The sequence below is a fragment of the Penicillium malachiteum genome, assembly GCF_028827825.1.
Source record: "Penicillium malachiteum strain IBT 17515 chromosome Unknown utg000005l:1.0-9002435.0:326005.0-9005861.0, whole genome shotgun sequence".
Taxonomy (NCBI): domain Eukaryota; kingdom Fungi; phylum Ascomycota; class Eurotiomycetes; order Eurotiales; family Aspergillaceae; genus Penicillium; species Penicillium malachiteum.
This window is the reverse complement of record NW_026643099.1, coordinates 5,569,696-5,597,265: the sequence shown is the minus strand read 5'-3', so window position 1 is coordinate 5,597,265 and position 27,570 is coordinate 5,569,696. Positions and strand designations below refer to the sequence as shown.

The 27,570-nt window shown below is 46.0% G+C and overlaps 10 protein-coding genes across 10 annotated transcripts; 3 read left to right on the top strand and 7 right to left on the bottom strand.

The window, feature by feature from the left end:
* Positions 1-2,995: 2,995 nt before the first annotated feature.
* N7483_012099 (putative glycerol dehydrogenase (GCY1)) lies at positions 2,996-4,304 on the top strand (the record flags this gene model as incomplete). Its single annotated transcript, XM_057095526.1, has 6 exons — positions 2,996-3,056; positions 3,115-3,199; positions 3,260-3,267; positions 3,322-3,580; positions 3,663-3,949; positions 4,027-4,304. The coding sequence occupies 6 exons, from the start codon at positions 2,996-2,998 to the stop codon at positions 4,302-4,304; spliced, it is 978 nt and encodes a 325-aa protein (XP_056941497.1).
* A 467-nt stretch (positions 4,305-4,771) lies between these two features.
* Positions 4,772-6,806, bottom strand: N7483_012098 (flavin-containing monooxygenase; the record flags this gene model as incomplete). Its single annotated transcript, XM_057095525.1, has 3 exons — positions 4,772-5,993; positions 6,050-6,458; positions 6,515-6,806. 3 exons carry the CDS (start codon positions 6,804-6,806, stop codon positions 4,772-4,774), a joined length of 1,923 nt encoding a protein of 640 aa, XP_056941496.1.
* A 988-nt stretch (positions 6,807-7,794) lies between these two features.
* N7483_012097 (putative NAD binding Rossmann fold oxidoreductase) lies at positions 7,795-9,055 on the bottom strand (the record flags this gene model as incomplete). Its single annotated transcript, XM_057095524.1, has 4 exons — positions 7,795-8,304; positions 8,373-8,434; positions 8,499-8,600; positions 8,656-9,055. 4 exons carry the CDS (start codon positions 9,053-9,055, stop codon positions 7,795-7,797), a joined length of 1,074 nt encoding a protein of 357 aa, XP_056941495.1.
* Positions 9,056-9,627: 572 nt separating this feature from the next.
* On the bottom strand, positions 9,628-11,208 carry N7483_012096 (uncharacterized protein; the record flags this gene model as incomplete). Its single annotated transcript, XM_057095523.1, has 1 exon — positions 9,628-11,208. The coding sequence occupies one exon, from the start codon at positions 11,206-11,208 to the stop codon at positions 9,628-9,630; it is 1,581 nt and encodes a 526-aa protein (XP_056941494.1).
* A 176-nt stretch (positions 11,209-11,384) lies between these two features.
* N7483_012095 (ankyrin repeat domain-containing protein) lies at positions 11,385-12,858 on the bottom strand (the record flags this gene model as incomplete). Its single annotated transcript, XM_057095522.1, has 2 exons — positions 11,385-12,758; positions 12,856-12,858. The coding sequence occupies 2 exons, from the start codon at positions 12,856-12,858 to the stop codon at positions 11,385-11,387; spliced, it is 1,377 nt and encodes a 458-aa protein (XP_056941493.1).
* A 939-nt stretch (positions 12,859-13,797) lies between these two features.
* Positions 13,798-16,615, bottom strand: N7483_012094 (putative MFS monosaccharide transporter; the record flags this gene model as incomplete). Its single annotated transcript, XM_057095521.1, has 4 exons — positions 13,798-15,602; positions 15,662-16,130; positions 16,202-16,333; positions 16,472-16,615. The coding sequence occupies 4 exons, from the start codon at positions 16,613-16,615 to the stop codon at positions 13,798-13,800; spliced, it is 2,550 nt and encodes an 849-aa protein (XP_056941492.1).
* Positions 16,616-19,960: 3,345 nt separating this feature from the next.
* On the top strand, positions 19,961-20,248 carry N7483_012093 (uncharacterized protein; the record flags this gene model as incomplete). Its single annotated transcript, XM_057095520.1, has 1 exon — positions 19,961-20,248. One exon carries the CDS (start codon positions 19,961-19,963, stop codon positions 20,246-20,248), a length of 288 nt encoding a protein of 95 aa, XP_056941491.1.
* A 305-nt stretch (positions 20,249-20,553) lies between these two features.
* Positions 20,554-21,105, top strand: N7483_012092 (uncharacterized protein; the record flags this gene model as incomplete). Its single annotated transcript, XM_057095519.1, has 1 exon — positions 20,554-21,105. One exon carries the CDS (start codon positions 20,554-20,556, stop codon positions 21,103-21,105), a length of 552 nt encoding a protein of 183 aa, XP_056941490.1.
* Positions 21,106-21,219: 114 nt separating this feature from the next.
* Positions 21,220-23,692, bottom strand: N7483_012091 (putative C6 transcription factor; the record flags this gene model as incomplete). The annotated part of the gene is made up of 7 exons (XM_057095518.1): positions 21,220-21,401; positions 21,460-21,669; positions 21,734-22,221; positions 22,269-22,418; positions 22,466-22,658; positions 22,713-23,189; positions 23,254-23,692. 7 exons carry the CDS (start codon positions 23,690-23,692, stop codon positions 21,220-21,222), a joined length of 2,139 nt encoding a protein of 712 aa, XP_056941489.1.
* Positions 23,693-25,822: 2,130 nt separating this feature from the next.
* On the bottom strand, positions 25,823-27,185 carry N7483_012090 (LysM peptidoglycan-binding domain-containing protein; the record flags this gene model as incomplete). Its single annotated transcript, XM_057095517.1, has 3 exons — positions 25,823-26,846; positions 26,900-27,096; positions 27,168-27,185. 3 exons carry the CDS (start codon positions 27,183-27,185, stop codon positions 25,823-25,825), a joined length of 1,239 nt encoding a protein of 412 aa, XP_056941488.1.
* Between the last annotated feature and the right edge of the window lie 385 nt (positions 27,186-27,570).

The following is a 27,570-nucleotide window of genomic DNA, read 5'->3' as shown; positions in this document are numbered from 1 at the left end:
TTGAAAGCGCAGGACGTCATTTCGGCCGGGTCACGGCGCCGAGTGGATGCACAGGAACATTGGATGCAAATCACTGCCGCAGAAAGCCTTTACCCACGCTAGCTTGGAATTTTCACTGGTTAAAAAGGCGCCCTGAACTGGATGAGGGGGACAATTATTATTTTTTTTGCCCATTTTTAACCCCACTAGTTTGCGTTTTACCGCTGTGGACTCCCCGGATCCAATCCTAGCCTCGGCCATAAATGGGTGTCCCTTGGACATGGTGGAGTCTTGAGATTTTTCCCTTTTTTATTTCTTTGGGAATAAACATTTGAATGGATTTTATTTCCGTTTACTCCGTAGTTATTCAAGCGGTTTTTGGTTCGGGACCAGATTGAAGGGAATCTTGGTAAACTACCCACTAACCGAGATTTCCCCTGATAATGATAGAAGAAGAGAATAGGGATTAAGCATAACTATGTGAATATAGTCATCTTCTTATGCCTGGTATATCATGAATAATCAGGGGGATCTATAAATAATCAAGAAAAAAACCTGAATCGATTCAATCAATATCTAATAAGTGTTAGTCCACAGTCCACGAGGAAACCTACTCAAAAGAGCAATTAATTGATCATAGACTGATAAAATCAAGTCTCGAAAACTTGAACAATCCATAGTCCATGTACCAAGTGCACGAACCATCCAACATCGAACCAATTAAGTTATTCTGGAGAATTCGACCGGGCGCAAGGTTTGTGTTAGTGAAGTCCGTGCCGTGCTGGATAAATGTGGCGTGGCTGAAACGAAGAGACCTTCACGCTAAATCGCCCCTGCGGAGTCCTTTAATGCCTCGAAAATTCTCCGAGATCATCCTGATCTGCTGCGTACATGTACTAGGATTTAGGAGTTCTCAATATTCGAGGCTCAATTCGCCCCCCCTTTTTTTTTTCTTTTTCGGAATGCGTTTCCGTTACCCCTGACCATCATCCATACCTAGGTACCTAATATGTAATGAATGTGATGTAAGATCTGATCTCGAATTTCTCAATTTCTTACTTGGAATATTTTTCTGAAACGAGGTCTTCCTCCGAAACTAATCGGTTAGCCATGGATTCACATGTTTATAGAGCCAAGAAGAATCAGCTAGAGTGGACTCCTTACTCCATGGGTACGGTCATATGCAATGCAAGAAATCGATCAATGGAATGTTCAGTGGATCCTCCAGTACATATATTAAATTGACTAAATCAACCACAAACTCATAGCTATATCATCATCTTCTATCGTACAACGACACCTGAAACAATAAGTAATACCTTCAAATGTTATCCTTGAATTCCAAGTTAACATGAACTTCTGATATCCCTGGATAAATACAAACTGTCATATGAATTCACCAGGTTCCCCTTAAGTGGATCGTGGAACCGGACACCCTTCCCCCGAATTGGGTCGGCTCCATCGACTCCATTAACGCCCGAGCGCGTGATTGTCTAGATCTGGGTCGGAAAAATTATCAGAGCCCTAGGTGGGTTCTCTTCAGCTTAGTGTGGTTCTCATCCGTCGGGCTTCTTGCCGCAGCCCGTAGGGCTCACTTCCAGACTATGGTTCGTGACCGTTCGTGAGGTCCGTTGGTACCTGAGAGTGGAGTTTCACGTTGTGCGGTTCCTTGTTTCGGGGTTTGGTTGTGGCACTAGGGTGTGTTTTTATAGATGGGTATCAGAGAGGATTGAGATGAATAAAGGGCTCAAGGGCCGACAGACGTAAGGAGACGATACGAGGGTTGAACCTCTCGATGCTAGGAACTGTAGATGTTTGCTGAATATTTCATTGTGATCGCATGCGTGATTTGAAGAGGATCTTGAGCTTCAAGTTGAGATATATGAGGTTGAGTTCAAGTCGCTCCAATATATTACTCATTTAACGCTTGGGCTTCCTTATTCTTCTTAGGGGATGTTCTTCAGGGCTCAGAGCGGCGGCAGAACTTGTTGCCACGCGGTCCCTGGATTGCTCAACAACTTGATAGTGCTGGGAAACCTGAAGAGAGAAAGAGAAAAATGTAGCACCCACATGTGGATATTAGTATTGCATGTCATGGGGTGAGGCTTGGTTTGCTGGTGTGGCTCCTCTTGCTTCGATTCGACTTTCCCTGTCACGCGTTACCAGCCCACAAGTCCCCACAAAAGGCGATCAGTGCATCCCAGACATTGCTTTCATGAATGTACCTAGGTAGTTTGGATTATCTGGCCGACGGGCAAGCAGGTGCCTCTGAGGGTCTGCTGGTCACTGGCAGTAGGTATATTATTGTAGAACCTTGGAATATATGGAGACAGATAGATTGAATAGTATGACCTCGGGACCTGATTCAAATGTTTTCTTTTCTCACACCAGTTTCAAATGCTTACTTAGACCGACAATGCAAGCATATTCCCCAATTATTCTCTGCGATTTGCAGCACATCGTGGAGCGCATCATAAGTGGGCAGTCAATATTGGGATGCGCAGCCATAGTTGGGCTTCTATGTTCCAAGGTTGTTAGGTTGGCAAGTGGTCAGTGACTTGGAGGACGAGCAGCTGGGTGTGGTATATGCTCGCTGGAAAGGAAAATAAATTCACAATAATGCATGGGAGGCGTGTTTGAGGTTTGTTTGTAGCAAAGATCCACAATCCGTGGAGAGAAGAATTACCGGATTTGGAAGGTTGCGGCGCACTGTGCTAGAGGTGGGAACCCCAAGCTTAGATCGACATGTGAAGCTAATGCATAGATCAAGTGAAAGGAAAATCATTACTGAGAAATGACGACTCGTGTCCATTTTCATAGTCTGGGCTTAATTTTGATGAACCGGAGTTGTCCCGATCTCGTGCGGGGAAGAACCCGGACAAGGTTATGTGATAATTTTTGATTTACATCAGTCGGTAAAGATTGTCTTAAATATAAGAAGGGCTCCTCCTTGAAATGATCTCTCAAATCTCATGTGATTTATTTCTTACGCAGCTATATTCCTAATACAGCCAACATGTCCCTCCCCACTCAATTCAAGCTCAACACAGGAAACCAGATACCCGCTGTGGGACTTGGTACGATGAAAGAGATGGGCTCTGCAGGACTTCGTATTTTCATTAACAGATATAATAGGCACTTGGAGATCTGAGCCTGGCGAGGTGCGCAAAGCAGTATCCTTCGCCCTCAAGAATGGATATAGTCACATTGACGCAGCATTGTAAGTTTTCCATGTTCCTTCGCAGCCTATGAACTTTTTTTTCTTTTTAACAAACCACAGAATCTACGGTGAGATATGACGAAAGAGAGACCCAGAGTTTTCATATCTAATTGGAGATAAAGGAAACGAGCACGAAGTCGGTCAGGGCATCAAGGATAGCGGTGTTCCTCGAGAGAACATTTTCATTACCAGCAAGCTGTGGAATACCTATCATCCCAGGGCTGCGGAAGGTCTTCAAAAAACGCTAGATGCTTTGGGCTTAGACTATCTGGATCTATATGTAACTATGTCCTTGCATCTTCTGATTTCGAGAAAATGCGATCCGATGTCCAAAGCTAACATGAAAATCAGCTTATCCACTGGCCAGTCCGACTTGTTCCTGTAAGTTATTCCACTGACCTCCCTCCCTTCAACGATTTTTCAATGGCTAATGTTCGGAGAATCTACTACAGAATGAGTCCAGCGCACTTTTACCAGTGAACCCCGATGGCACACGATCCGTCGACCGATCCTGGGACCAGAGCGAGACATGGCGTCAGATGGAGGAGCTATACAAGGCCGGAAAAGTGAAGGCGATTGGCGTGGCGAACTGGTCAATTCCATATCTTGAGGAGCTGAAGAAGAAGTGGACCATTGTCCCTGCCGTGAACCAAGCCGAGTTACACCCATTTCTTCCTCAGCACGCATTGAAGGAGTGGTGTGACAAGCATGGAATTCTCCTTGAGGCGTATTCACCACTCGGATCCGAAGGTAAGTACTCCAAGCATTTTATCACGCACTTTCAGCTCTGAGTGAGTTACTAATTTCGGGTATCCATTGATTCTTAGGTGCTCCGCTTATGTCCGACCCTGCAATCCAGGAGATCGCTAAGAAGAATGATGTTTCACCCACCACTGTTCTCATCAGCTACCATGTCAACAGGGGTACCGTTGTACTACCAAAGTCCATTAAAGAAAGTCGCATTGTGAGCAACAGTCAAGTCATTTCTCTCTCGGACGAGGATATGAATTTGTTGAATGGCCTCGCTGCTCAAGGAAAGGCTAAGCGGATCAATACGCCTCTGTTTGGATGGGATCTTGGCTTCGATGACTGGTACAAGCAGTGATTCTAAATCCGATTCTGAAAGGTAGATTTTTTGGTGGAAGATGTTACTCTTTATAGAAGAAAATATGTTTAGATTTTGAAAATAAGACTTGTCTTGATTTTACTGAATACATAAAGTGTGGATCATGCACCTACTGAGTGTTAGCAGAGCCTTAAGGTAGGGCTAAAGACCGAGAGATTGAATCTATCATGATTGAACCAAAATACAGCACTTATCCGAGGTGAATGCACGAGATCCCCCTTTTTTCTGAGGCTCTAGGTATATCTAATGGTAGCACCTGGGCAGCTACAGTGACTCGGACCGGAGGTCTCAGTTTCAAGCCATCAAACCTGTAAGGCATACTGGTTTTTAGTCTTCAATTTCTTGCATGGATTGACATCTTTTATTTGTCAAATCGTCAGAGAAGCTACATAAATGAACGACGTTGGTTTGAAATCGCAAACATGATATCAAATTCATCTCTATATCTAAAATTTGTAAGGAGGTGGAGAAATACCCTCCTTAAGAGCTTTGAGCCGCAAAGCCAACAACTTCGAGGCATACCGAGTCATCGGCAAGAAGCCAACCATAATCCACATATTTGGCACACCCGTCTCCCGGTAGGCCGTCTTATACTCGCCTTCCTCATCAATTCCCCAAATAGGTCCGCATTTGCTGGCGATTTCCTCACCCAAAGTGGCTCGGATTGAGTCGATAGTACTCGAAAACCCGGTCGCAAAAACAACCAAGTCAAACTCTCTCTCACGACCGCCGTTCAGAATCACCTTGTCTTTTGTAAACCTCTCAACAAAAGCGGGTTCCACCTTGACATTTCCATTGATAATTTCGTCGCAAGCGCCAGCATCGAAGTAGAACCCACCATTTCGAGTCTGACCCAGTGTAGAGTTACCCGTGTCACGCTGACCGCGCCATGTTCGCAGGCCTCGGGCATTCAGAGCCTCAAGCAAGGGTCTATCAAGATCTTCTAGATCTTTGGCAGTGCGTTTGGCAAGTTCCTCACCGGGTCCAACAGGAGTTGAGAAATTGAGACGATCCTGAGCCTCGAGATCGGGGAGGTTACCGTTCTTATCAGGCGCATAGCCTCCAAGCATGCGTGGAACGGAATGAGTCAAAGACATCACATAAGTTGGCGATCGCTGGAGTAGAGTCACATCAATTCCCAGGCGAGCGCATTCGTAAGCAGTGTCAAAGCCTGAGGATGAGGTGCCGACAACACAGACTTTTTTTCCGACAAAGTCGCGGGCACTCTTGTGAGCGCTTGAGTGACGGATCACGCCGCGGAAGTCAGCCATTCCAGGCACGGTCGGTGTAGAAGGGACTCCACAAAGTGATGTAGCCATGATGACTTGCTTAGGATGAAGCGTGCGAGTCTCTTTTCCCTCCTTGTTAATGATGACTGTCCATTTGCCCTCAGCATCCTGTTCGGCCTTTACAACCTCTGATTTGGTCCAGACATTGAGCTCCAGAGCGGAGGCGTACCACTTCATGTATAGACCCTGCTTTTGGGCTGGGGTGTAAGTAGGCCAATGTTGAGGATATTTGAAGTATGGCAACGCATCGGGCCAGTGTGGAAAGTGGAGTGAAAGGTATTCATAACGCTTCTTCCAGATATCTCCAATCTCGTCACTGCGCTCGATTATCAGGTTGTCCATACCAAGGACTTTCAAGCGTGCTGCCATAGCTAGGCCACTAGTGTAAAATCAATTAGAATTATATCATGAAGCTTCGCATTACTGGGTCCTTACTTTTGACCTCCACCAATAATCAGGACCTCAGGATCAACAGCGTTGATAGTCTCAGATCTCTGACTCTCCCAGCTAGTAATGCCAGTCATATGGCCATCTGGTGCAGCCTGCTCTGGGAACTGCTTGAGGTTCTCGGCAACCGTATGCATTGTGTAAATCTTCCAGCCATCCTGAGTGAGGACTGCATTGATCACGGCCGAAGCCAGGACAATCTCAGTCTCGAAGGAGACCACGAATTGTAGTTGGGAGAAATCAGGATAAGGGCGAGACACGGAAGGGGCGGGCTTCAGAAAGTTGAAATTCCGAGCCTTGGTTTGAGGCAAAAGATCGGTGGCAGCTTTCAAGATCGCCTCTCGGAAGTTGAAAGTGCGAAAATCCCACGTAAAAGCGAGCTTGTCACGCCAAACACCTGTAATTGAGATTAGCAAAGCCAGCAATTTAGCTCTCTCTTGAGGAGGTCCTTACCATAATCCAGGAAGAGCTCAGCGAAAGCTTCAGCATCCCCCTCTGAGGTGGCTTTAGAAAGACGAGCAACGATTCCCTCAGCCTCTTTCTGAGCATCGCAGTCGGCTGGAATTTCAACACCTAAGATGTCGGTCGTAGGTAGAGGGTGGTTGAACTTGAAGTCGTACATAAAGTCGTCTGCAACGGGCTTTGGGACATGGTCGTGGTCGAAGATCGCATTCTCAGACGGCAATTTGGTCTTGGAGATGGGATGAATGCCGATCGACTCAACTTCCTGAACGTAAGGTGCCATTTTATCTTATTATAACCAGACGGCTCTTTGGTTGGATGTTCAGCATCTGGTTCCAAGAAGCGATGAAAGGCTCTGAGGCTGTTGATATATAGGGTTGAACAAGAGAGGATGCAATGATCTACTTATCTCTAGTTACCACTATATACAATAATCACATGCTTATGATATCCCCACACTGTGACATACTCGCTTGGAATTCATAGCTGCATACTACCTATCAATGTGGAGAACCTTGGAAGTTCAACTGAAATTTCCTGATTAGGAAACCATCGCCGCGCTGTAACACAATTAGGGAATCTCTGTACCCCGCACGATCTTCATCAACTGACAATGATCTTATTGCCTCTTGTCACAATTTTGGATATTTTCGCCGTAGTGATTGCCCGTGGCCAGATTTATGGAATAGGCGAAATATGATTATAGATTGTTTCCAAGCTAAGCTTAGAATTTCACACTGAGCCTGGAAATCATACTATGCTACCTGTGACCTGATGCGCAAGTCCCATAGTCTTCCTTACCCGATTTTATTTTCTAGGCTGTACTTCCGACTTGACAGGTCGAGGGGTAGTTTCAGGTGAAATATATGAGCTAGAGCTGTGAGAATTATTGAGTAAGTCTTAGTCGTGATGTTCATTATCATATAAGACCTATCTATCTTGGAATATTGGAATATGCTAGCAGAATGACATAAACCATTCATTAAGAGGAATAATAATTGGATCAAAACTTGAAATTTTAGTCCGCATATTCTATTTTAATCAGTCTTGTAGCATGCTGTGATTCAAGTTACTATTCATGCCTGATTCTCAGTACTCCACAAGGTCCGCTAAAATAAGAATGCCCAGGTGAAAGCGTAAGTACTTATGTGATTGTCTAGAGGATTATAATTAAAAACACTGGATTTCTTCGATATATGCCATCATACTCAGAATCAGTTCTATATATTTTCTTTATTCAAAACTCTCAAATGCCCTAAATATTCACTAAGCTACTCCATAATGGGCAGACCATTATCATCGAAATATACAGGAACCCCCTTACGGAATGAATACTGCAGAGCCGCACAGATCTTTCCCGCCTCAAAAGCGTCCTCAGGCTGACATGTGAGAGGCTTATCATCCAGCACAGCGTCAGCAAATTCAGCCAAGTCAGTCAAGAAGGTCGTATCAAAGAAGGTAAAAGCATCAGGTACAGATTGCGTGCGAATGCCAAGATGATCCCGAATCTCAACATTGGAGTTTGCACTGATAACAGAATGACCCTTTGTACCACACAGTCGAGTTGTATCTTCAAAACCGCTGGTAAGCGTGCGACCGAGGTAAGTCTTGAAAATCTTGCCGTTGGCAAATTCAACCAGACCCCATGCGTTGTCTGCGTCGCCGTATTTGTTTAAGTCTTGGTAGACGGCTATTTGGCCGAAGGCAATGACTCTGTTGACTTGCTTTTTGGGGTTGGAGAGACCTGATTTGACATCTAGAAGGTATCTTCCAGCATCGACCTATTCAAGTGCATAGGTTAGTATGTGAACCCTTGGGTGGGAAAAGAGAAGGGAACAGCGGGACTGACGGTATGGATGCCGAAATCAAGGAAGATACCACCTGACTGCTCAGAGAAAGAAACAAAAAAGGCTAGGAGATTGAGTAAGTATAGGACCCTGTGAATTTCATACGAAGACGGGAGTTGGGGTCATACCATTGGGGTCTGCTTGATCAATTCCAGTAGTCTCCACAGCGTGGATCACACCCAGGTCTCCATTGTCAATCAGGGCCTTAGCCTGGCGGTAGGACTTATCATCTGGCACAAAAGTCAGCATGTAAGCTCTGCAGAGAACTAGGAATGTGATATTTACATCGGCGAGTGAAAGGAACAAGAAACTTGAGATCAGGTCTAGAAGCAGACTTCTCAACCACTTCCTTCGTAGCAGCAATATCCACAGAGACCGGCTTCTCACACATGACATGCAAGTTCAGATCAAGGGCTTGCAAAATCAAAGGGGCATGAGTAGCTGTTGCGGTGCAGATAAGCACAGCCTCGGCGCCACTCTCTCTCAAGCATGCTTGAGGGTCTGAAAAGTATTTCACAGTCGGGGGTAGATTCTCCGCGGCCCATTTATCTGTGCCCGGCTTTGTATCACAGACAGCAACGAGTTGAATCCTAGGCTGTTGGAAGGCTAGAATGCGGGCTCTGAGGACACCCAGGCGGCCAAGGCCAAAGAGGGCGAACTTGATGCGGCGGTCTCCGTACGACATGGTCATTGTGCGGTGGGTGGTTTTCGTTGGTTGGATTTAATGACGAATGTTGTGGAATAGGATGGCAAAAAAGAAAGTAATGAAAGAAGCTAGGTATCGGGAATTGGTTTTATTTATTGAGCTCTGGTCTAATAGATGGGACTATAGCATAAGCTTCCCCGCATCGAAAACTCCATCTTGCTCAATTCTATACATCCTGGTCGCATCAAGTCCGATGAGGTGGGGGCCCGAGAAGATTTCTTGTGCAACTATCGCCGATGTTGACAAGACTTGACACTGAGCTGCATTGATGAATGTCATTATTACTGAAAATGGTACATTTGCGGCGATGACTTCCCGATGGGGTCATGGCTCCACTTCTCGATCGCAGATTGTGTATCTCCACATGTTATTGGAATTTTGAGTAGAATAATCCTTACAGGGTCGTCGGGTGATTTTAACCCGACTTCAGTTAGATGATGATCTGTCCTTGGGTGGTGGCTATACGCCATCATGATCATATATGCACATGAAGCTTCATAATACACCTGAAGCTTCATAATACACATGAGTTAATGACTCTGAGATTATAATTAAGAGTCCATCTCAATCTTCGAGTCTGCATGGGCGAACATGGTATTTCGCTCCACATGAATCTCTTCAGCACTGACAGGCACAAAAGAGCCCTTCTGAGCCCGATACAGCTCAGAAACCCGGATAGCCATCTGCTTTCGTGAGGACTTGATCGGTTCACCGAAAACCAAAGCTCCATCTAGATGATCACTTTGGAGGCCATCCACAAGACCCTGCTCACTTGTCCGGGGGCGAGACTCCGGGCCATTAATTTCTTGTAAAAAGCTTGGTTGATACCAGCACGACTGGTGTAAAGCTGAGTGCTTGCATCTCTCGAACGGGTCTCCGCTCACTCTCCAGAAATGGTCTTGTGACAATCGATGGGCATTTGACTGTTCCTCATGACTGTATCGCTTTGACAGCTTTTCTATACTTCGCATAGAAGCCGCCATGAAATCATAGCCATCAGGAAGCCTATTGCATAGTGAGAGAAGTTCAAGCCCCCGACCACCGATCATCACTTCTCCAAGGTTTGAGCAGAATAAACAATTGATTTCACTCAGGAGCGGTGACCATGCAAGGCCTTCCTTTTCAAGTGTTTGTTTTCGGAGCTCGGATCGTGGAGAGTCCATGACTATATCCATGAATTCGTATCCATAGATTTGAGATCGTTTCGGTTTGTGAACCGATGCCCTGGATAGGTTCACAGAAAATCCCATGATAAGCTCTCGGATTGTGAGTGAGTCTTCATTTGATCCTTGAATCACAACACCGCCTGCTTCACTGAGAGCCACTAGCGAAGCAGAAGCCCCGCCCAGAAGAGGTACGACTCCTGGTGGAATTTTTGATCGGGAAGCCTTTTCAATATAGCGGTAGTATACAAGAAGCATATGATGCAGAACTGAGATCAGTGAGACCAGCCAGGCTCTCTTGGTTGATACGTCATAAAGAATAATTTGCTCCATCATACTACCGGTCACACACTTGATGTAGTTCCGAGAGGGGCTGAACCGAAGAAGGTTGGATGTTCGATCAAATGTCATTCCTGCTTGACCGCCGATTTGCAAAGGAGACGCAGTCTGGGCGATAAGCTGTAGATTGGCACTTTTCCAGTGCCATGTAGTAGACTTCTTTTCTGCACCAGACCAGGTCACAGTGGGTCTTAGGTGAGATGTACCCAGCAAAATCCTTGCTTGAGTGCACCATCCCAGAAGTGCCTTCTTTGACTGTAAATAATCCAGATCTTGGGTTTGCAGCCACTTGCCCTGTATGGCTTTGAGATCAGAGACCTTGAATTGGTAATCGTGACTGGCTATTTCCAAGTGCCATAGGATCATGCCATCGTCAGTCTCTTGAACAGGAATCAAAGCGGTTGAATAACCCATGAGGATCAGACCGGTCTCGATCTCAACGGGATATTCAACTGCAGAGAGTTGGATCAGAATGTTGAAGTCTAGCTCCAGTCCCCGACACAGACCTTGTGGATCATCGTCTACAACAATCACTGAATTGAAGAGCCCCCGCCAGCAGTTGTGATCAACCGAATTTTCAGACAGGGGCTTAAGTTTATCCAGATGGTAAACGCCATCGATAAGAGTCATCTGCGAGAGACATATTGAGTCCGGTTCTGGCAATCTCACAATACGACATATCCATTGCATTGGCTCAAAGACTCGGACGTCGTTATTGATTTCCGTAGTATGTATGGTGACTTGATCCCCGGAAAATTGAATGCTGAGATTTCCGTCCACTGTAATCGAGCTGTCAACGGTTTGCATCAAATGGGAGCCAAGAATAAACAATAGGAATTGGTGAGCTTGCCATAGAATTGAGAGCTAACCCGATAAGCTCTTGTAAGTATATCCAATAAAAATAGTCCAGAGTCAATATGGCTCAAACAATCATAAAGAGTGGTTAGTTTCATGACACCGTGTTGCTTGATTACTGCGACCGCGTTCCGCAGCCACTGGTAGTCCGAAATGCGTCTGGAATTATTTCCTTCAACTTCCGGGAGCTCTGAGATGAATGTCCATTGAATAAGATCGGGAATGGAGTTCCCAGAAGGAGTCATCCCCTGAGAGATCTGTGACAGGAGAATTTCCGAGAGTGGACCAAGCCAAGCGCCAGCATTGATCAGTTTGGAAACAGCGCCGCGGTTTTTCTTAGTAATTGCTGCGGATATGGCATTGCCATACGTTCCGTGGGCGATAGAAAGATCTGGGTCAGCCCCGGCTTTGAGTAATAGGGACACAAAAGCTGAACTTTTCTTGTTACAGCAAGCTGCTGCAAGCGGGCTCCCATATTCACCTTCCTTGACCTGTAGATTTGGATTTGCGCCAGCATCAAGCAGAAGCTTTGCTATTGTTATTTGCGGAGAAAGGCAAGCTGCAACAAGTGCACTCCCACATTTATGTCCATGCGGGCTGCTTTCAAGTTGTAAATCAACATTTGCTCCAGCCTGGAGAAGATCCTCCACAAGGTTGACATTGCCCAGACGACAGGCTGAAATCAAGGCACCAGCACTTATGTTATGATGGACCTGCGTGTTCACATTCGCCCCCGATTCCACTAGATATTCAACCATCTTGATATTCTGCGATGCCAGAGCTGCCATGAGCGCATTTCCAAATTTGCCATCATTCAAAACCAGGTTAACATCGGCGCCAGCATTTAACAAGACTGCCACGGCCACGAAGTATCCTTTGAAGCTCGCCAAAGCTAAAGCGCTTCCAAACGTGCGACTTGCAGTGGACAGATTAACATCTGCGCCTGCATTAATTAAAAGTTGGATCAATGTGCGGTCGTCGGTTTCCACAGCCAGACCCAGTGGACTTCCGAATTGACTGTGAGCTGGCACCATGTTAACATTGGCGCCAAAACTCAACAGAAGTTCAACAACTTTATAGTGGCTAGGGGCTTCAATCTCGAAGCATGCCGCATTCAAAGCGCTCCCATAAGCTCCACGCTCAAGAGGTAAATTGACGTCTGCCCCTGCACGAAGGAGGAGTTGAATCAAAGCCAAGTCCTTAGTACGCACGGCCAAGATTAGTGGATTCCAGGCTTCACCAATACGGGTATTCAGATCGATTCCGGACCGAAGTCTCTCTAGGATGGCACGGTAATCTTTGCGCTTAATAGATTTGCATAGTCTCTAAAACAAACCGTCCGGTTTATTAGCAGCTCTTCCGAAGAGAAGCCCACTCGATACCAGTGATTCGAGACCACATATTCCAGAAAAGTCAACATACCATGAGACTGATGAAAAACACAGCTAGTGACTTGATAGTAGCCCGATTTTTACCAGAACTGATCCTGGGCGATGATCTATTAAAAGGATTGATTCCCCCAGTAACTCCACGAGATATCATGACAGCTCTGGGTGCAGTGGGTTTACCGTAAGAGCCGAGTATTGCATTTATCGAATCCATGATTTATGTATCTCAAGCCGGAAAAGGAAGGGAACGCGATTTGAGGGCAATTTGATCTCTGTTCAACTTTCATATCTATATACGAGCAAGAGTCGTGTTGGCACTCACGTGTTCATATTGCGGGGTTGATATCAGCTGTAGCACCTGGGTGAATTGTGCCGATGAGAATGGACAAATAATAAGTAAGAGAATGATGACAATCTCACCGGCAAGACCCTGTAAAATATTTCCGTTTCTTGACTTAAGTTTAGTAAGAAACAGGGAGATCTTATGTAGATAGTGAGCCTAACACCTGATATGGATCTCAATGACTATGTAACTACACTGTAGATTTAGATGTTGATGAGTAGGTATTCCAATAAAGGCGTAAAGTGGTATTAGTATTATTAGCAAACAAACGTCATTCTTGATCCCTTTTTTCCTAAGGCGCCGTCGCTCAAATGCTGATATAAGAAATATATGTGCAAGATGAAAAAAGCAACATGAGAGCCCAATTCCTGCCGAGTGATATGGGTATCTTATAGGATCGAGGAGATGAAAAATTCAAAAGAAAACAAAAGAAATGAAAAAGGGTATTGCTATCGTGAGTCATTTCAAGGGGCATAAAAAACTTTTAATAGTTGTCACTCCGGAATAGGAGACTGTCGTTGTCTTGAAGAGTCGTGAGAATTTTGGGAGTTGATTTGAGAGCTGGAGCTAGACCTGGAAGGTTTCATTTCGTGTATGACAGGACTTTGATGTGTTTCACCGGCGATTAGGAGGTCAGGGAGGTAGTCCGGATTGGAGACTACGCTCCGTCGGCGTGAAAGAACACCCCCCGACAGAGCGATTTTCTTTCTCGCGACGCATGATCTCCACTGGAGCTCGACTGCGACGGCGGCGGCGACGAAGGTATTCATTAGGGACAGGATCGACTTGCTTCTTCACAGCTGGTACCAGATTGAGATACAAAGGGAAGATGGCACCAGCTGCAAAGAGAGCAACAATCACACAGAAGGAATAGGGTGCACCGCGTGCATTGTAGGCGGCATACTCTGCAAATGGGAAGTAAACACCACCGCTAATTCCCATAGTCAAAAATACGGCCGCAGTCTTCGTGTGTCGTGCGGTGCCGCGTAGAGAGATGGCAAATATAATGCTGAAAGCGCCACTCTCGAACAAGTAAACCATCATAACCATTGCGATGGCAGTAGCCCCGGTCGTATTCATGCAGAGGACCGAGAAGACTATCATTCCGATATAAGAGACCATGAGAATCCAGCGAGGTTTCAAGAAGCATTGGGTGAAAGCAGCAAAGAAACGACCAATTGCAAAGAGGCTATGGCCAATGGTCAAAAAGTCGAAGGCACCGAGAGAAGAGTTTGGATAAACAGCATTTACAAAACGCTCAAGGCTAGTTGCGAGGACTTCTTGACCTGCCACATAGAATAACTGTGACCAAACGCCTAAGGCGAGAGTGAGCCAGACCACAGGAATGCCGATGACTTTGGTCATATTGTCGTCTCGGCGGCGATTTGCCAATTCTTCCAAATCCTCATCGGACGCCTCCGGAATTGGGAGATAATAGAACGCCACTGCGAGAAGAACATCAAACAAGGCAATGCCAAGATATGTCCATTGGACATTTACGAGGGACGCTACATCCTGAACATCCTTGAAAAGGACCCTCTTTGCTAGAAGGGGAGACAAGACACTACCCACTGCTTGCACGCCTTGTGAGATGTTGAGTCGAATCTCCGAATTCTCTAGTGGACCGCACAACGCGATGAATGGATTCGCAGCTGTTTCAAGCACAGCTAACCCGAATCCGACGATGAAATTGGAGATTGTAAATGCTGCGGTCGAGGTGAGGACAGCGGATGGCCAGAATATCAGCGCTCCGCAAGCATAAATGCAGAGTCCTGTAATGAAAGTGGATTTGAATCCCCATATTTTCAAGACTGGGCGGCCAACCAGTAACGGACCAAGAACATATCCTCCAAAATATGCGCCATGCAGCCCCAGAGAATGCCAAGAGTCCAGATTCACGACGGTTTGGAACTGAGTATTCAGGATATCAAGTAGCCCATATGCGAAGCCCCAGAGGAAAAATAAAAGGGTAGTCAATGCGTTTGGTGCGATTGACTCCCTGTTATTGAACTTGAGCATACTCTCTGGGTTTTTCATGTTGACGAAATCGAAGAAAGTAATATTTGGATAGGATGAGCCGGTGTGGGTGTGGGACTCTGCGTCTGGAGGAGCTGGTTCAGCATGACCAAGAAAATCCAGCATTGTGATTGGCATATTGGAGCTTCGTCGAGGTGTAGAAGCGCCGCCACTTCTTGCCTGAGACTGCTTACTTCCACTACTATCAGCTGGGCTGGATGATGGCGTGACAGCTGGCGGGGGCACTGTGACACCATCCCCAGTCGCGTACCGTACTGGCGTAGGAGAGGATGTATCATTAGTATCTTTGATTAGCTTGGGCCAAAGACGAGCAACAAGCGGTTTGAGACTTGGGACACATCCGCAAATTATGGACACGTTTACTTCGACGACGGACCACATGAACGAAAGCGATGCAAACCCTAGGGAATATTAGCACAGAAGTGGATACATAGTTTGCAAAAGGGAAGTTGTAACATACAGCTGAAATCTGCCGTTCCAACATTTTGAATGTGAATTGACTTTAGAGCTAGCTGACGAGAGGTAGCAGCTTGTTGAAGGAAGGCGATTCGAATAACATCAACAACAGCTACGAAAAACCCAAAGCTGAAGGTAATGATGAGAATGATTTTCTGTTTCTTTGGAAGTCGCATTTGTGTGAGAATTGGCATTGGCAGAAACAGAATCGCCAGGTCGGTACTGATATTGACGGGAGACGATGATAGATAAAGCGTGACGATATCGGTGCAGTGCGCATCGGATGAAAGACTGGTGCGAAATGCGGCAGACACTGGTCGACATTGGAAAACATTGACCATGGTCAGCGCAAAGCCGGCGGCGTTGACCACGCCAAGGGTGATATAATTCGCCCATCGAAAGACTTTCTGGTTGCGCGTGAGGGTCAAGTAGAATACCAGGATGGAGGTTTTGACAGCCATGAGCGCTGGATTCTAATCATCAAAGTAGGCATTAGCATTGGTACATGTTAAAACTCGACTAGGATGTTTTGCACGAGACCCACGTAGAGAACGGTGAACGCATAGTTAGCCTTGTTGAGGGCACTTTCATTTTCAGGCGGAATGTCTTGTGAGTGCAGACCGAGTCCGTACCGAGTCGCAGAGAATAGCGCGAAACAGAATCCGAAATCAACGATCTAAAATCTAGGTTAGTTCACGTTGTCCGCAGTCCAAGAGCCACATGACACATTATGCCGGGATTCTTGAGCATCCAACCCGGGTCCGTGGATTCTGCGGCTTTCCGATCGAAGCATGTGGGAGCCATGGTGACTTACCCATGCCAAAAGCATCAAATAGTCGTGTAACCCAATTCTCCTGACCACAAAGATACGCGAAATGAATCTCAAGGCCACGAAAACACTAGCAATGACGAACAAAGTGATTGAGACCCCGAGTGTAGCGGGTCTGCGGCTCGTCATCTTGACTCCGCGTGTGTACCCTTCCTAAGGACTCAACACAATCGCGAAGCTTTAATCGTAGAACAGTATGAGATATCGAATTATTCGGCCATCAATTCATCCTCCTTATAGTCGCAATGACTTTGAGACGAGATCGAGGAATGGGGTTCGTTGAGGACGGCATTTCCCGCCGAATCCGGGGTAATTTGGTGAAGCTCGAGAGCAAGGGATAATAAATAGGATTAAGAATCACGGCTGTGATGTGCGATCAGGGGGTTAAGGCTAGGCGAATCTCAATGAAAATTCAGAAAAAAGAAAAGAAAGGGCAAAAAATAATAATAATAATATAATCGGGCAGAGACACAGTGTGCGGAGTTGAACGGGGTAAAATGATGGGGTCATTTAGGTCATTGGAGCAAAAGCCGTTTTGGGCGCGGGTTTGTACTTTTTGCATCTCCACGTTGTCACTTGTTACCGCTCATCTTTACACTAACAGAGAGTCACAGCCCTACAAATGATCACTTTTTATCCAAGACTGGTCTCGCTTAGCTCGGAGGTTGACCGTGTTACCTTATTACTACAATTCGCATCCAGATGATTGGTGTCTTGAGACTTGGGCGGTCAACCTCACACTGTCAGGAGGGGTTCACTCAAGGAGACATCCATAATTTATCCTTCAAGTTCTCCACCATGATTTCGGGTGTGGTCGAGCCAATAAATACAATTAACCCCTCACTCCAACGCCACAGACGCACTGGGAACCTTTTTTCCCCAAAAATTTTCCAGCCTGAGTCATTCTTTTCCCCTGACAACCCTGGAAGGTTACTGACAAGGAAGCGAAACTTGGTTGACCCAAACTCCGTCTACTCCGTAAAAGTGGACGAATGATTTGAAGAGGGAATCTCTCCGCGCTTCACCGCGCTTCCGTCAGACCGACTCACCCTGGTCCTTTATCCCGTGGCCGTGCACGCTAACCCGGATCGCTGATTCCCGCAAAGTTTTGACAATAGTATTGTCACATTCTTTCTCTCTCCTATTAGTCGACTCTTTGTCGTGTTCCCAAATACTGAACGCAGGACAGTGCTCGAAACAAACACAGATTTGATACCCTGTCATGCTTTACTGTCAAGTTATCGTCATGCATCAAGAACCCTCATCTCACATATTAAGAAACTGAAATTGTGTGTTCTGAGATTATATACATGCTGTCGAGCCAATCACCTGAATCCCGTCAACTCCATATTCAAGTTTTTGTTGCTTGCAGCTTCCCTGAGCTTGGCGACATGGAAGAGCCAATACATCTTGATCTTATCACCAGGTACTAATTCAACAGGGTTATGGCTACAACAGCTTATTATGGATCTTTGGCGGCCATCACCGCCTCCAAAACCACTACGTTCTACTAGTATGACCATCATGTCGTCAACTGGTTGCTCTGTATTCAACACTGCTCAAGTGGAATGCAACGACATATATCCAATTCTTTTTTCCTATGCAGCCAAAATAATTAATGCCACAATTATGTACGGATTATCATTAGGCAATTGACTCCATACTAATCAACTTATCCCCTCAACCATACGCTACGATGGCATTAGCAAGACATTATTTTGCTTGGCTATCCCATCACAGTATGCGGTCCCGAGAACTCCCGCTACTAAAAGTAACCAAGGCACACTTCACTTTTTCTCTATACGCGTACTTTCGTGCTCTTTCAGTTGAATGACAACTTGAATTATTTAGTATTTCACTTGGTAATTAAATGACTTCAAGTTTTTGCCTGTTTTTATTCTAAATAGTATGGATTTTGTTCCTTAATCGGTGTCTATAACTTGAAGCTGCCATACCCCTCTCAGTCCAGATATCGGACTCAAATAAGTTCCGTCAACAATAACTTCACCTCGGTCCAACTCTCACAATTCAAATATATGAAATCATGATATTGAAACGAGAATTCACAATGCTACAAATACTGCTTCAAAGGTTTCTGGCACCTGGGCAAGGTTCACAAAAGATTCAAATGGTCTTCCATACTACCTAGTGAAGAGGGGAACCGTTAGGCAGTGTATTCTAGATACACGGGTCGATCCAGCTAGCATGAATGGATAACACCAACCAACATGTACGTTGTGGCCGGACTACCCCGTAGGGGTGGGATGAGAGATGTGTAGGAGTGTGTATTCTAGACTATAACGACGGGCATTCTTGTACGTACAAAGACGGGACTGAAAACATGACAAAACAGAGATGTAACCAAACGGTAATTCTTAGCACGGTACGTGTAGTAGGGGACAGGGTACCCCACTACACTAGGTAGTATAATTCGATCTCAAGATCGGCATCTCTTCCAAGGTTATTCTCTAGATGAAAGAGCAATCCGGCTATAAGCGAAAGGTATCATTGCATAGTATCGCAGGAATTTCACATGCAAGTGCTCTCAAGTGCTTTTTCTCGAGGCACTCGGATATAAATCTGAACAATTTGCCTGGAATCCAATAAAATGCACAAGGAAGGCTTGAAAATTTGAACCAAAATCTCGTCCATGTGGAACAGTCAAAATGAAATTGGCCCTTACTAATACTGTGGCTGCAATTTCTCCATGGGCAGTGCTAGTCACTGCTCATACGGAATCTCTAGAAACTTGGATTGCCTCGATCTGGGATGACTTCAAGGAAGCAGTAGACTGTACTAGCTATCAGGTAAGATAAGCAGTGCTGTATCTGAAAATACTTGCTAATCAGGTCGAACATTCAGGTTCTCCTGGGTGGCCTCAAACTAGTAGCAGACTTTGGAGAGTCTTTCATGGAGGATGTATTGATTGGTGTTTGCGATATCAGCGGTGTAAGTTCATCTCATCTCATTTTTGGTGTAAGTCGGAACTAACAGGTTAATAGGCCGAAGACTCCGATGTGTGTGCTGGGGTCATTGCAAATGAAGGACCCGCAGTTCATTGTTCTTTAACGAATCTCGAGATAGGCTCGCATACTGCCAAAACATTCTGGGCAAGTCTTGTTGGACTATGTGACTATCCAGCAGTTCGGCCATATAATCTGACATTCCCCTCTCCCGAACCACCGACTTCCCGGCCTCCACCCAGTGGAGAGCCTGCGATCAAGGTTGTCCATTTTAGCGAAACACACGTTGATCTATCCTATGAGACAGGGTCCAACTATGACTGTTCTAAGCCTATCTGCTGCAGGTCCTCCACAGAAGGGGATGCACCCGAAAACACGTCCTCTCCATGTGGAGCATGGGGTCATACGAAGTGCGATCTACTACATAGGCTCCAAGAAAGCATAAAATGCCGCGATCGCAGAATTGAATCCTGCATTCTCCATCTACACCGGCGATGTTGTCGCCCACAACATGTGGTTGGTGAACAAAGCCGAGGCCCTGCAAGATTTCAACGCTACGTACAGCGCAATGGAGGATACGCTTGGCCGAGTATACGCCGCACTGGGTAATCACGACACCGCTCCATTGACACTCTTCCAATACAGCCAGCTTCCCAGCGAATATCATCTCCAATGGGCCTACGACGCTCTAACTTCAGATTGGCTCGCTCTAACCGGGATCCCATCCGTCGAGACCGCAAACCATTACGGCTCATATTCAGCCATTCACCCAAATAGCAATCTACGCATAATCTCTTAAAACAGTATCTTCTACTACAAATCTTCGCCTATACGGAGCCAATGGAATATGATCCAAATAGTCAACTCGAATAGCTAATCAACGAGCTCCACGAGGCCGAACTCTCAAACCAACGCGTCTCGCTAATCTCACATATTCCTTCTGGAAACCCCGACCATTTCTACGATCACTCACACTACTTCGACCAAGTAGTCCAGCGATAAGAGGCAACTATCGCTGCACTATTCTTCGGGTATACGCATACAGACGAGTTCCAGATCTCGTACTCGGATTATAGTGCGCGGAACTGGGATACAGCCACAGCAATGGGCTACATTGCTCCATCCATGACACCTACATCCGATCCACCCTCTTTCCGTGTCTACGATATTGATTCAGTTACATTCGGTGTGCTGGACTTCACGCAGTATATTGCCAATATCAGTGATCCGCCATACCAGATACAACCGGAATGGGTACCGTATTACTCTGCTAAAGCGGATTATGGGACTAGGCTCGAGTTTCAAGTTACAGATAAATATTCTGAGTTGACACCGGCTTTTTGGCATAATGTGACGGTTGCTATGGAGAAGCATACATCGCTCTTCAGGGACTTCTGGGCGAGGCGAACTCGTGGGTTTCAGTTTCCGGAATGTGAGGGGGATTGTACGAGTAATGAGATTTGTGCGTTGAAGGGAGCGGATGCGCAGTATAATTGTTTTGTGGAAAAAATTGGATTCAGCTTTGAGAAGAGGAGTGATAAGATGAAAGTTGAATGGGCAAAGGATTGGAGGAGATTACAGCCTGAATGTAATCATGCGGGGATGGCACCGTTGTTGGCGAAGATTGCATACCAGGCGAGTCTTGTGCGAGAGTAGAGAAAGTTCTACCAGAGTGTTCGAAGGCTATGCTGCGCTCTGGATTGAACATTTACGCTCAGAGGTGCTTATGAAAAGTCAATTTTATTTTAGGATAATCTTTTCCATCCATAACTAGGGCACAGTATCCGCCGGTAATAGCCCTTGCTTATCTATTATCGCAATCAAATCATCATCCATCATAAACTCTCCCAATTCCATACCAAAGGGCGAGAAGCCAAAGTCTGCTGTTGGCAAAGAACCACGATTAATACCCATGAATGGCAAAGGAGGAATTGCACCATTATGGTCAGTCTCTATGATTTCAGGTCATTAGTATGATATTCATCTTGTCAAATAAAAGAGCCGACTTACCAGAATCAACCAAAGCGTTTGTAAATTTTTCCAAAAATGCGCGGCATCGATCAATCAGCCGGTTACCGTCATCCAACCTAGCGAGAGCTGCGACCGCGCGACTGGGATACTCTCGGACTTTCTTTGCCTTTTCGGCCATGGAAGCATTACCCAAGGCTGTATCTTGATATACCCAGACGGCACCTAAAGTGACTAGTGCGGCATTGAAAGCTGGTGGTCTATTAGCACGGTCATCTCAAGATTACCAAGAAAAGCACAATGATTAGAAGCCTACTGTAATAAAGCGAGAACCACCATGCACCCAACAGACTTTGCTTCCATCCAGGGTCGGATACAACCTGATGTATGATGTCGATGGTCTCCATTGCAGATGCGGTGCAAATTTCCAAACTATTCATTCCAATCTGGTGCAATAGGTTTATATCCTGGGGATCTTGATGTTGGGATCGGCTCGCAGTGATGAATTTCACCAGAACGGGTCGATGAAGGAGGACTCGCAGGTTGAGATAACGCAAAGTCAAAATAACACGAAACTTCCAAGAGAAGTATTGAAAATCAGAAAGCTTCTCTTGGGGGATATCGTATAAAGTGGTTTTGTTGATCATTAGCAAAGTCGAAGGCAGTGAGCGCTCCCATGAAAATAGGCTTTGCTCCATGTTGAAAATATGAGAGACGGTTTCGCTGACGGGCAAAGGAGGATCGCAGCCTATGTTCTGCCCATAAAGAGAGTCGATTACACTCCATAAGTTTTTATACAAGGTGCTAGATAGTTGTTAGAGAGACCAGGCGCATTTTTGATACCGACTTACATGGTCGCGTTGAAAAATGAGACGCTAAGATAAGAAGTCTCATCATCTACAAAGGCAGATGACTTTTCAAACTGCCGTTTGGAAGGAAGTTCCAGCTTCACGTAACTATCTGGAATGGCAGCTGGGCGTCCAAATGTCATGCTCAGTGTTCTACACAATTAGTTTCAGCACCCGGGAAACCCTGAGCTCTGACTCACCTATCCAGTACCACACAGCCATACCATGTCCGCTTGCGAGTCTCTTGCTCCAAAGGATTAAAAGTTCGAGATGCGTGAACGGAGTGAAGCCCAAGTTGTAGAGCGGCTTTCACAGCCAGCCCATGAACTGTCCAAGCCTGGACTGACTTCTGAGTACCCTGAAGGTATTGTCCCATCAAAAGCAGGAACTGGACTATACATTGGTTAGTAGTTACCAATGTGCTGAACCCATGAAGAATGCACATACCGACTTCTAATGTCGTTCCGCGCAGCAGCTCCCCGCCACAAAGTCCGAGTCCGCGTTGATAGAAGACATCAGACTCGGCTATACGAGAATCTGCTTTAGTTCCATTCGGCCCAGATGTTATGGTCGACATCGCCAAAATCATGTTCAACAAGCCAAGCCAAGTCTTTCGAACCTTGGTAAAGTTCTCTCGTGCCATCTGGTGATATGTATCCAGAAACATAGGAGGATAGATATATGGAAAGAGCAAACCAGTATTTGAGAAATAACTTCGAATCAAAGCAAGAGTCTCTGACTGGGTAGGTAATGCAAATATATTGACCTGAGACCGCTGATCCTGGGCTGTTGGGCGGTGCAATGGGGATGGCGCCCTGGATGCACTTACAAAGCCACCTTCCGCAGCCCCGGGCGATAAAAGATATCCCTGCTGGATAACAGCATGAGAAAGATTTCTCAAGAATGCAATGTTCGAAGAAGGACCTGCGCAATGGATTAACAACAACTCAATGCACTCAGAACTCCATACTCGGAGTAAGGTTCATACCAAAAAACCCCGAATCCTCCTCATCAGCAAAAGTCATGGCACCCATCGCATCAACCGAGTCCTCTGTCCCAATTAAGTCAGGCACAGAGGCGATTCTCTGTCTCTCATCATCACTTCTCGAGGAACCCAAACCCGGCCCTGAATCGACTCGAGCCGACAATCCGACGATATCATCTCGGACAGAGAGTAAAGAGTCCTCAAGTTTCTTGACACGATCTTCCAGACCATGCAGGTAATCCTTCTGCACGATCAAATTAGTAGCTGTAGTCGGCGGCGTATAAACGCACTCGAATCCTAGATCCGAGCATAGCGAACAACGTGGTCGGGTGCCGTCACAACGGGACTTCCGCGCGCGACATGCATCGCAGGCGACAGCTACACGCCGTCGCTTTGATGCCGGCGCCTGTGTTGCATGATCGGGTTCTTCTGATGGGGTCATTGAGTTGTGTTGTAAGACCCGGGGGTGATCCGGGGTAGTCGGATCTAAGTGGGTTATGTGGTTTGGGCATTTGGCGGGGAACGGTCGGATGAGCGGGGGTATATCGGAACTAGATATTCACGTGACCTGTCAGTTTCAGATTGTCAACTTGAACAATTTGGAGAGATCATAGTAGTAGGAGGAAGAGGTCTATGTTTGAAGTAATTTAAGAAGAGTGGATTTCAAGTTTAAATTTCTTGATCTGAATTGGTTGAGGCTGATAATATCCTAGTAATGAGATGCAGGCTAAATGACGACGTCGATCCTCCGCAGATGATATAGTGCAGGATTTTTTTTCGACCTGGTATTGAAAGATATTATAAGGACTAAGAATTAAAAAGAATAATAAGATAATGAGGAAGAGGGGGCCCAACCCCAGGGCTTCTTGATTCAATTATACCCTGTTCCTGTACAAAGTTGATCTTAAGAGAATGGCCAAGGATGCAATGAGCATGTTGTAGATTGGACACTGGAACCAGGAGAATAAAAAAGCGTTTCATAATATTCCAAAATAGATCAACTCTCCGAGACTGGAATTGGACCGGGGACCTCGAAAGTGGGTGCGCATCGTGAGATGCTGCGAATAGCCTCACTTTATACATCTATCATAACACCATCATCCTCGATATCTAATTCATTGTTAGGTATTTTTGAGTTCTGAAAATAAAGATGGAAAGAGAGAGTCTGAAAATATCTTACATAAAACTATCAAAAATTGAAAAAAAAAGAATGCCCGTAGCTTCGGTCGGAGCTACTTCCCTGCCCGCCCGCCGGGGTGAGCTCAACGACTGACCAGGACCCGACATTATCCTGATCAATATTTCTGTCTTCTTCCAAGAGTCAGAGACCACTAACCGCTAGAACAGCTGTGCTGAGTTGTTCCTTTCCTTCCACGTCACTCAACTATATGGCCTCTGGACTTTTCCCGCATGCACTCCACGCAACTTAGTAAACTGATGCAGCCAAGCTACTATTTGTATGGCACTCCCCAATTTACTCTCTTAAGACAAAAATATCAATCATCAGTCTGATATGAATTCAAGCCTTTCAAATCAGAAATACACTTCTTTGAAATGCTATAACTCTTATATCAATCGTCAGGCACCTCCTAGTCGATATATCCCTCTTCTAAAACGTGCGTCAAAACAAGCTTTGATAACAGAGACATGTTTCAACGCCGATTCTTAATCCATTGACCATGAACCTGTCTTATAAACAATCTCATTGAAATTGAACTTCCACCAGAAACATGTTTCAACAGTAGGTATAGATCATATACCGTAACTTGTATTACGCACCAATACACACCTAACCCCACTTATTCACAACGCTACTACCACCAACCTAGAATTATTTAGACATGAAACCTCCTCAGATACAAGGGATGCAAGATTCGATAATCAAAAAGCTTGTCTCAGCTTTAATAGTACGTCACCTTGCGCATTCTTCGTGTTCCATTTTTCATCATCGCGAATGACGATGTCGCTCTACGCGCCGGCCCGGTCCCCACCCTCGCGGTTTCTCCTGACTCCTTACTGGTAGCCTTACTGCGACGTGCAGTACACTTGCATGATGCATGTACATGGACCTCGGAGGATTAGAAATCTCATGGAACACGTTGCAGTTATGTTGCATTGGATGGTGTTGCTGAAGGTTTCTTGGATACGCGAGGTTGGCGCTTCGAGAGAACCTTGGAAGTCGGGTGACCTCGTATGGATATGCATAATGAGGTAGACAACTTAGTTACAAAGGAACTTGAACTACTTGGATTATTTTTGGAATGTTTCCATGTTTTTGTATTTCCTGTCTGCAGCACACAGTGGTATCAAATGTCCAGTTGGGGAAAAAAAAGCTATCGTGAAATCGTGTCGGCCAGCAAAACAAGGGCCAAGGCCGGCCTAACCAAAGTATGCAATGGAAGCCAACCGTATTCTCCAAGCAAGATTTTAAATGTCCATTTTGCTCTAGATGGCACGGCCTCTAGAGCGAAAGGGAGCAAAAAAAGAAGGAATCAAAAATGTAAAAAGAAGTGAAGGTAAAGAAAGACACTGAAGAAGCAAGAATGAGAGAAAGATAGCAGAGAAAAACAGACTATGCGCTAACACAGTATCTGTATCCCTTCCAAAGATTGGTACATTTTTCGTCCAAGCCCGAGTTCCAGCCTAGGAGTTGAGACGCAGTAATTCCGTATTCGCTTTCAATCAAGTCACAGTAATCACCTTCGACAATCGAGGCATAGGCTGTACAAGATGATGTGGCGTATGGGTAGATAGGGAATGCCGATGCGGACGCGCTTGATGAAGCACTGGGCACAGTGGGGGTAGATGTGGTAGTGGTAGTAGCAGCGGTGGTAGTCGCCTGGGCAGGGCTGGGCTCAGCAGTTGTGGTAGGGACTGCAGGGACAGGGCTATATGTAGTGGTAGGCTCAGGAGCAGCACTAGTGACAACGGTAGGTTCAGGAACAACACTCGAGGTAGAGGTGGAGGTAGTAGTAGTAGCGGAGGGGACAGCAGAAGAAGAGCTTCCAGAGCCACTGCTTGAGCTGGCGGTCCAATCGCTACTAGTGAGGTCACCGATCGTGTCTTCGTCACAGTCGCTAGTACCAGAGCTCCATCCCAGGATACGGTTGGTGATGTCAGAAACGTAGCAGTGAGTGGCATCACCCTGGCCCAGGTTTCCGTCCGAGGCGACAGAGCCGGAGTTGTAGCAACGAGCAGCCTTGTAGTGCGACAAAGCAGTCGAGCTGCCACCCTCCTGGGTGATCAGTGTCTTGAGACCATCGCCCGAGGAAGTTCCCTCGACACCATCGACGATCATTTGGTGGATCTCGCTGTATGGGCATGGGTCCTGGACGTCACCATCTGTGTTGCAGGAACCAGTTCCATCGTGGCTTTGCATGAGACCGGGGTTGGTCACACCGTTATCGGTGGTCTGAACTCGAACACAGCCGTTGGACTCCTGCATAACAATAGCCAGAATGAATCGGGCATCCACACCACTGGACTCCGCAACTGCCTCGATGGCAGTCTTGATGTCGGCGATCTCATCGTCAGAGTTGTTGGCTACATCCCACTGGGAGCAGCTGTCTGACATAACAGCCTTGTTTGACTCAAAACTATGATCCGATTAGCTTGGATTCTTTCGTTGATACTCGGTCTTCACACTCACAGGTCATCAAAGGTGATGGACCACTCGTCAATCGAGGGCCACCCATTTGGAATAGTACCAACACCACCAAACACGGACTGGTACACATCGGTACTGCGTTTAGTAATCGAAGGACTGGACTTTGCGTGTGCAGACTTGTAGTGAAAGGATGCTATCGGCGCCCCAGAAATGAGGGGGAGGCTGCCGGCAGCCAAAAGCTATGGAATTTTGTAATTAGTATAGATTCCATAGTATGACTGTATGAGAAAGGATGTGGCGATGAACATACGAATGGAAGAATGAACATTTTTGCTGTGAAAAGGAGTGCCCAGCACGTTCAAGAAAAAAGGAAGGTGGAAGAAGACTTGCTTGAACATCGTAAAAAAAAAGAGAAATCCCCTAAGTATATGTATCTTTCAATGGTGGAGACAAAGCTGGAACAACCCACCATGTCTCTTTACAGCGGTACCATTTTCAGGAACATGAGATGGAGAGATCCGTCATAATGTCCTCTCATAGGCCAATGACAAAGCCAAGACACTCTGCGGCGCAAGAGCTGAAACAGACTAAAAGCCCCATAATACGATGAAAGTAACGATAAAAAAGCCTCGCTAGTTTCAGGTGAGGGATCATTTTTAGGCGGAGACAATGACCTTACATTGGGGTGATCTCATTAGTTATGTTTTCTGATT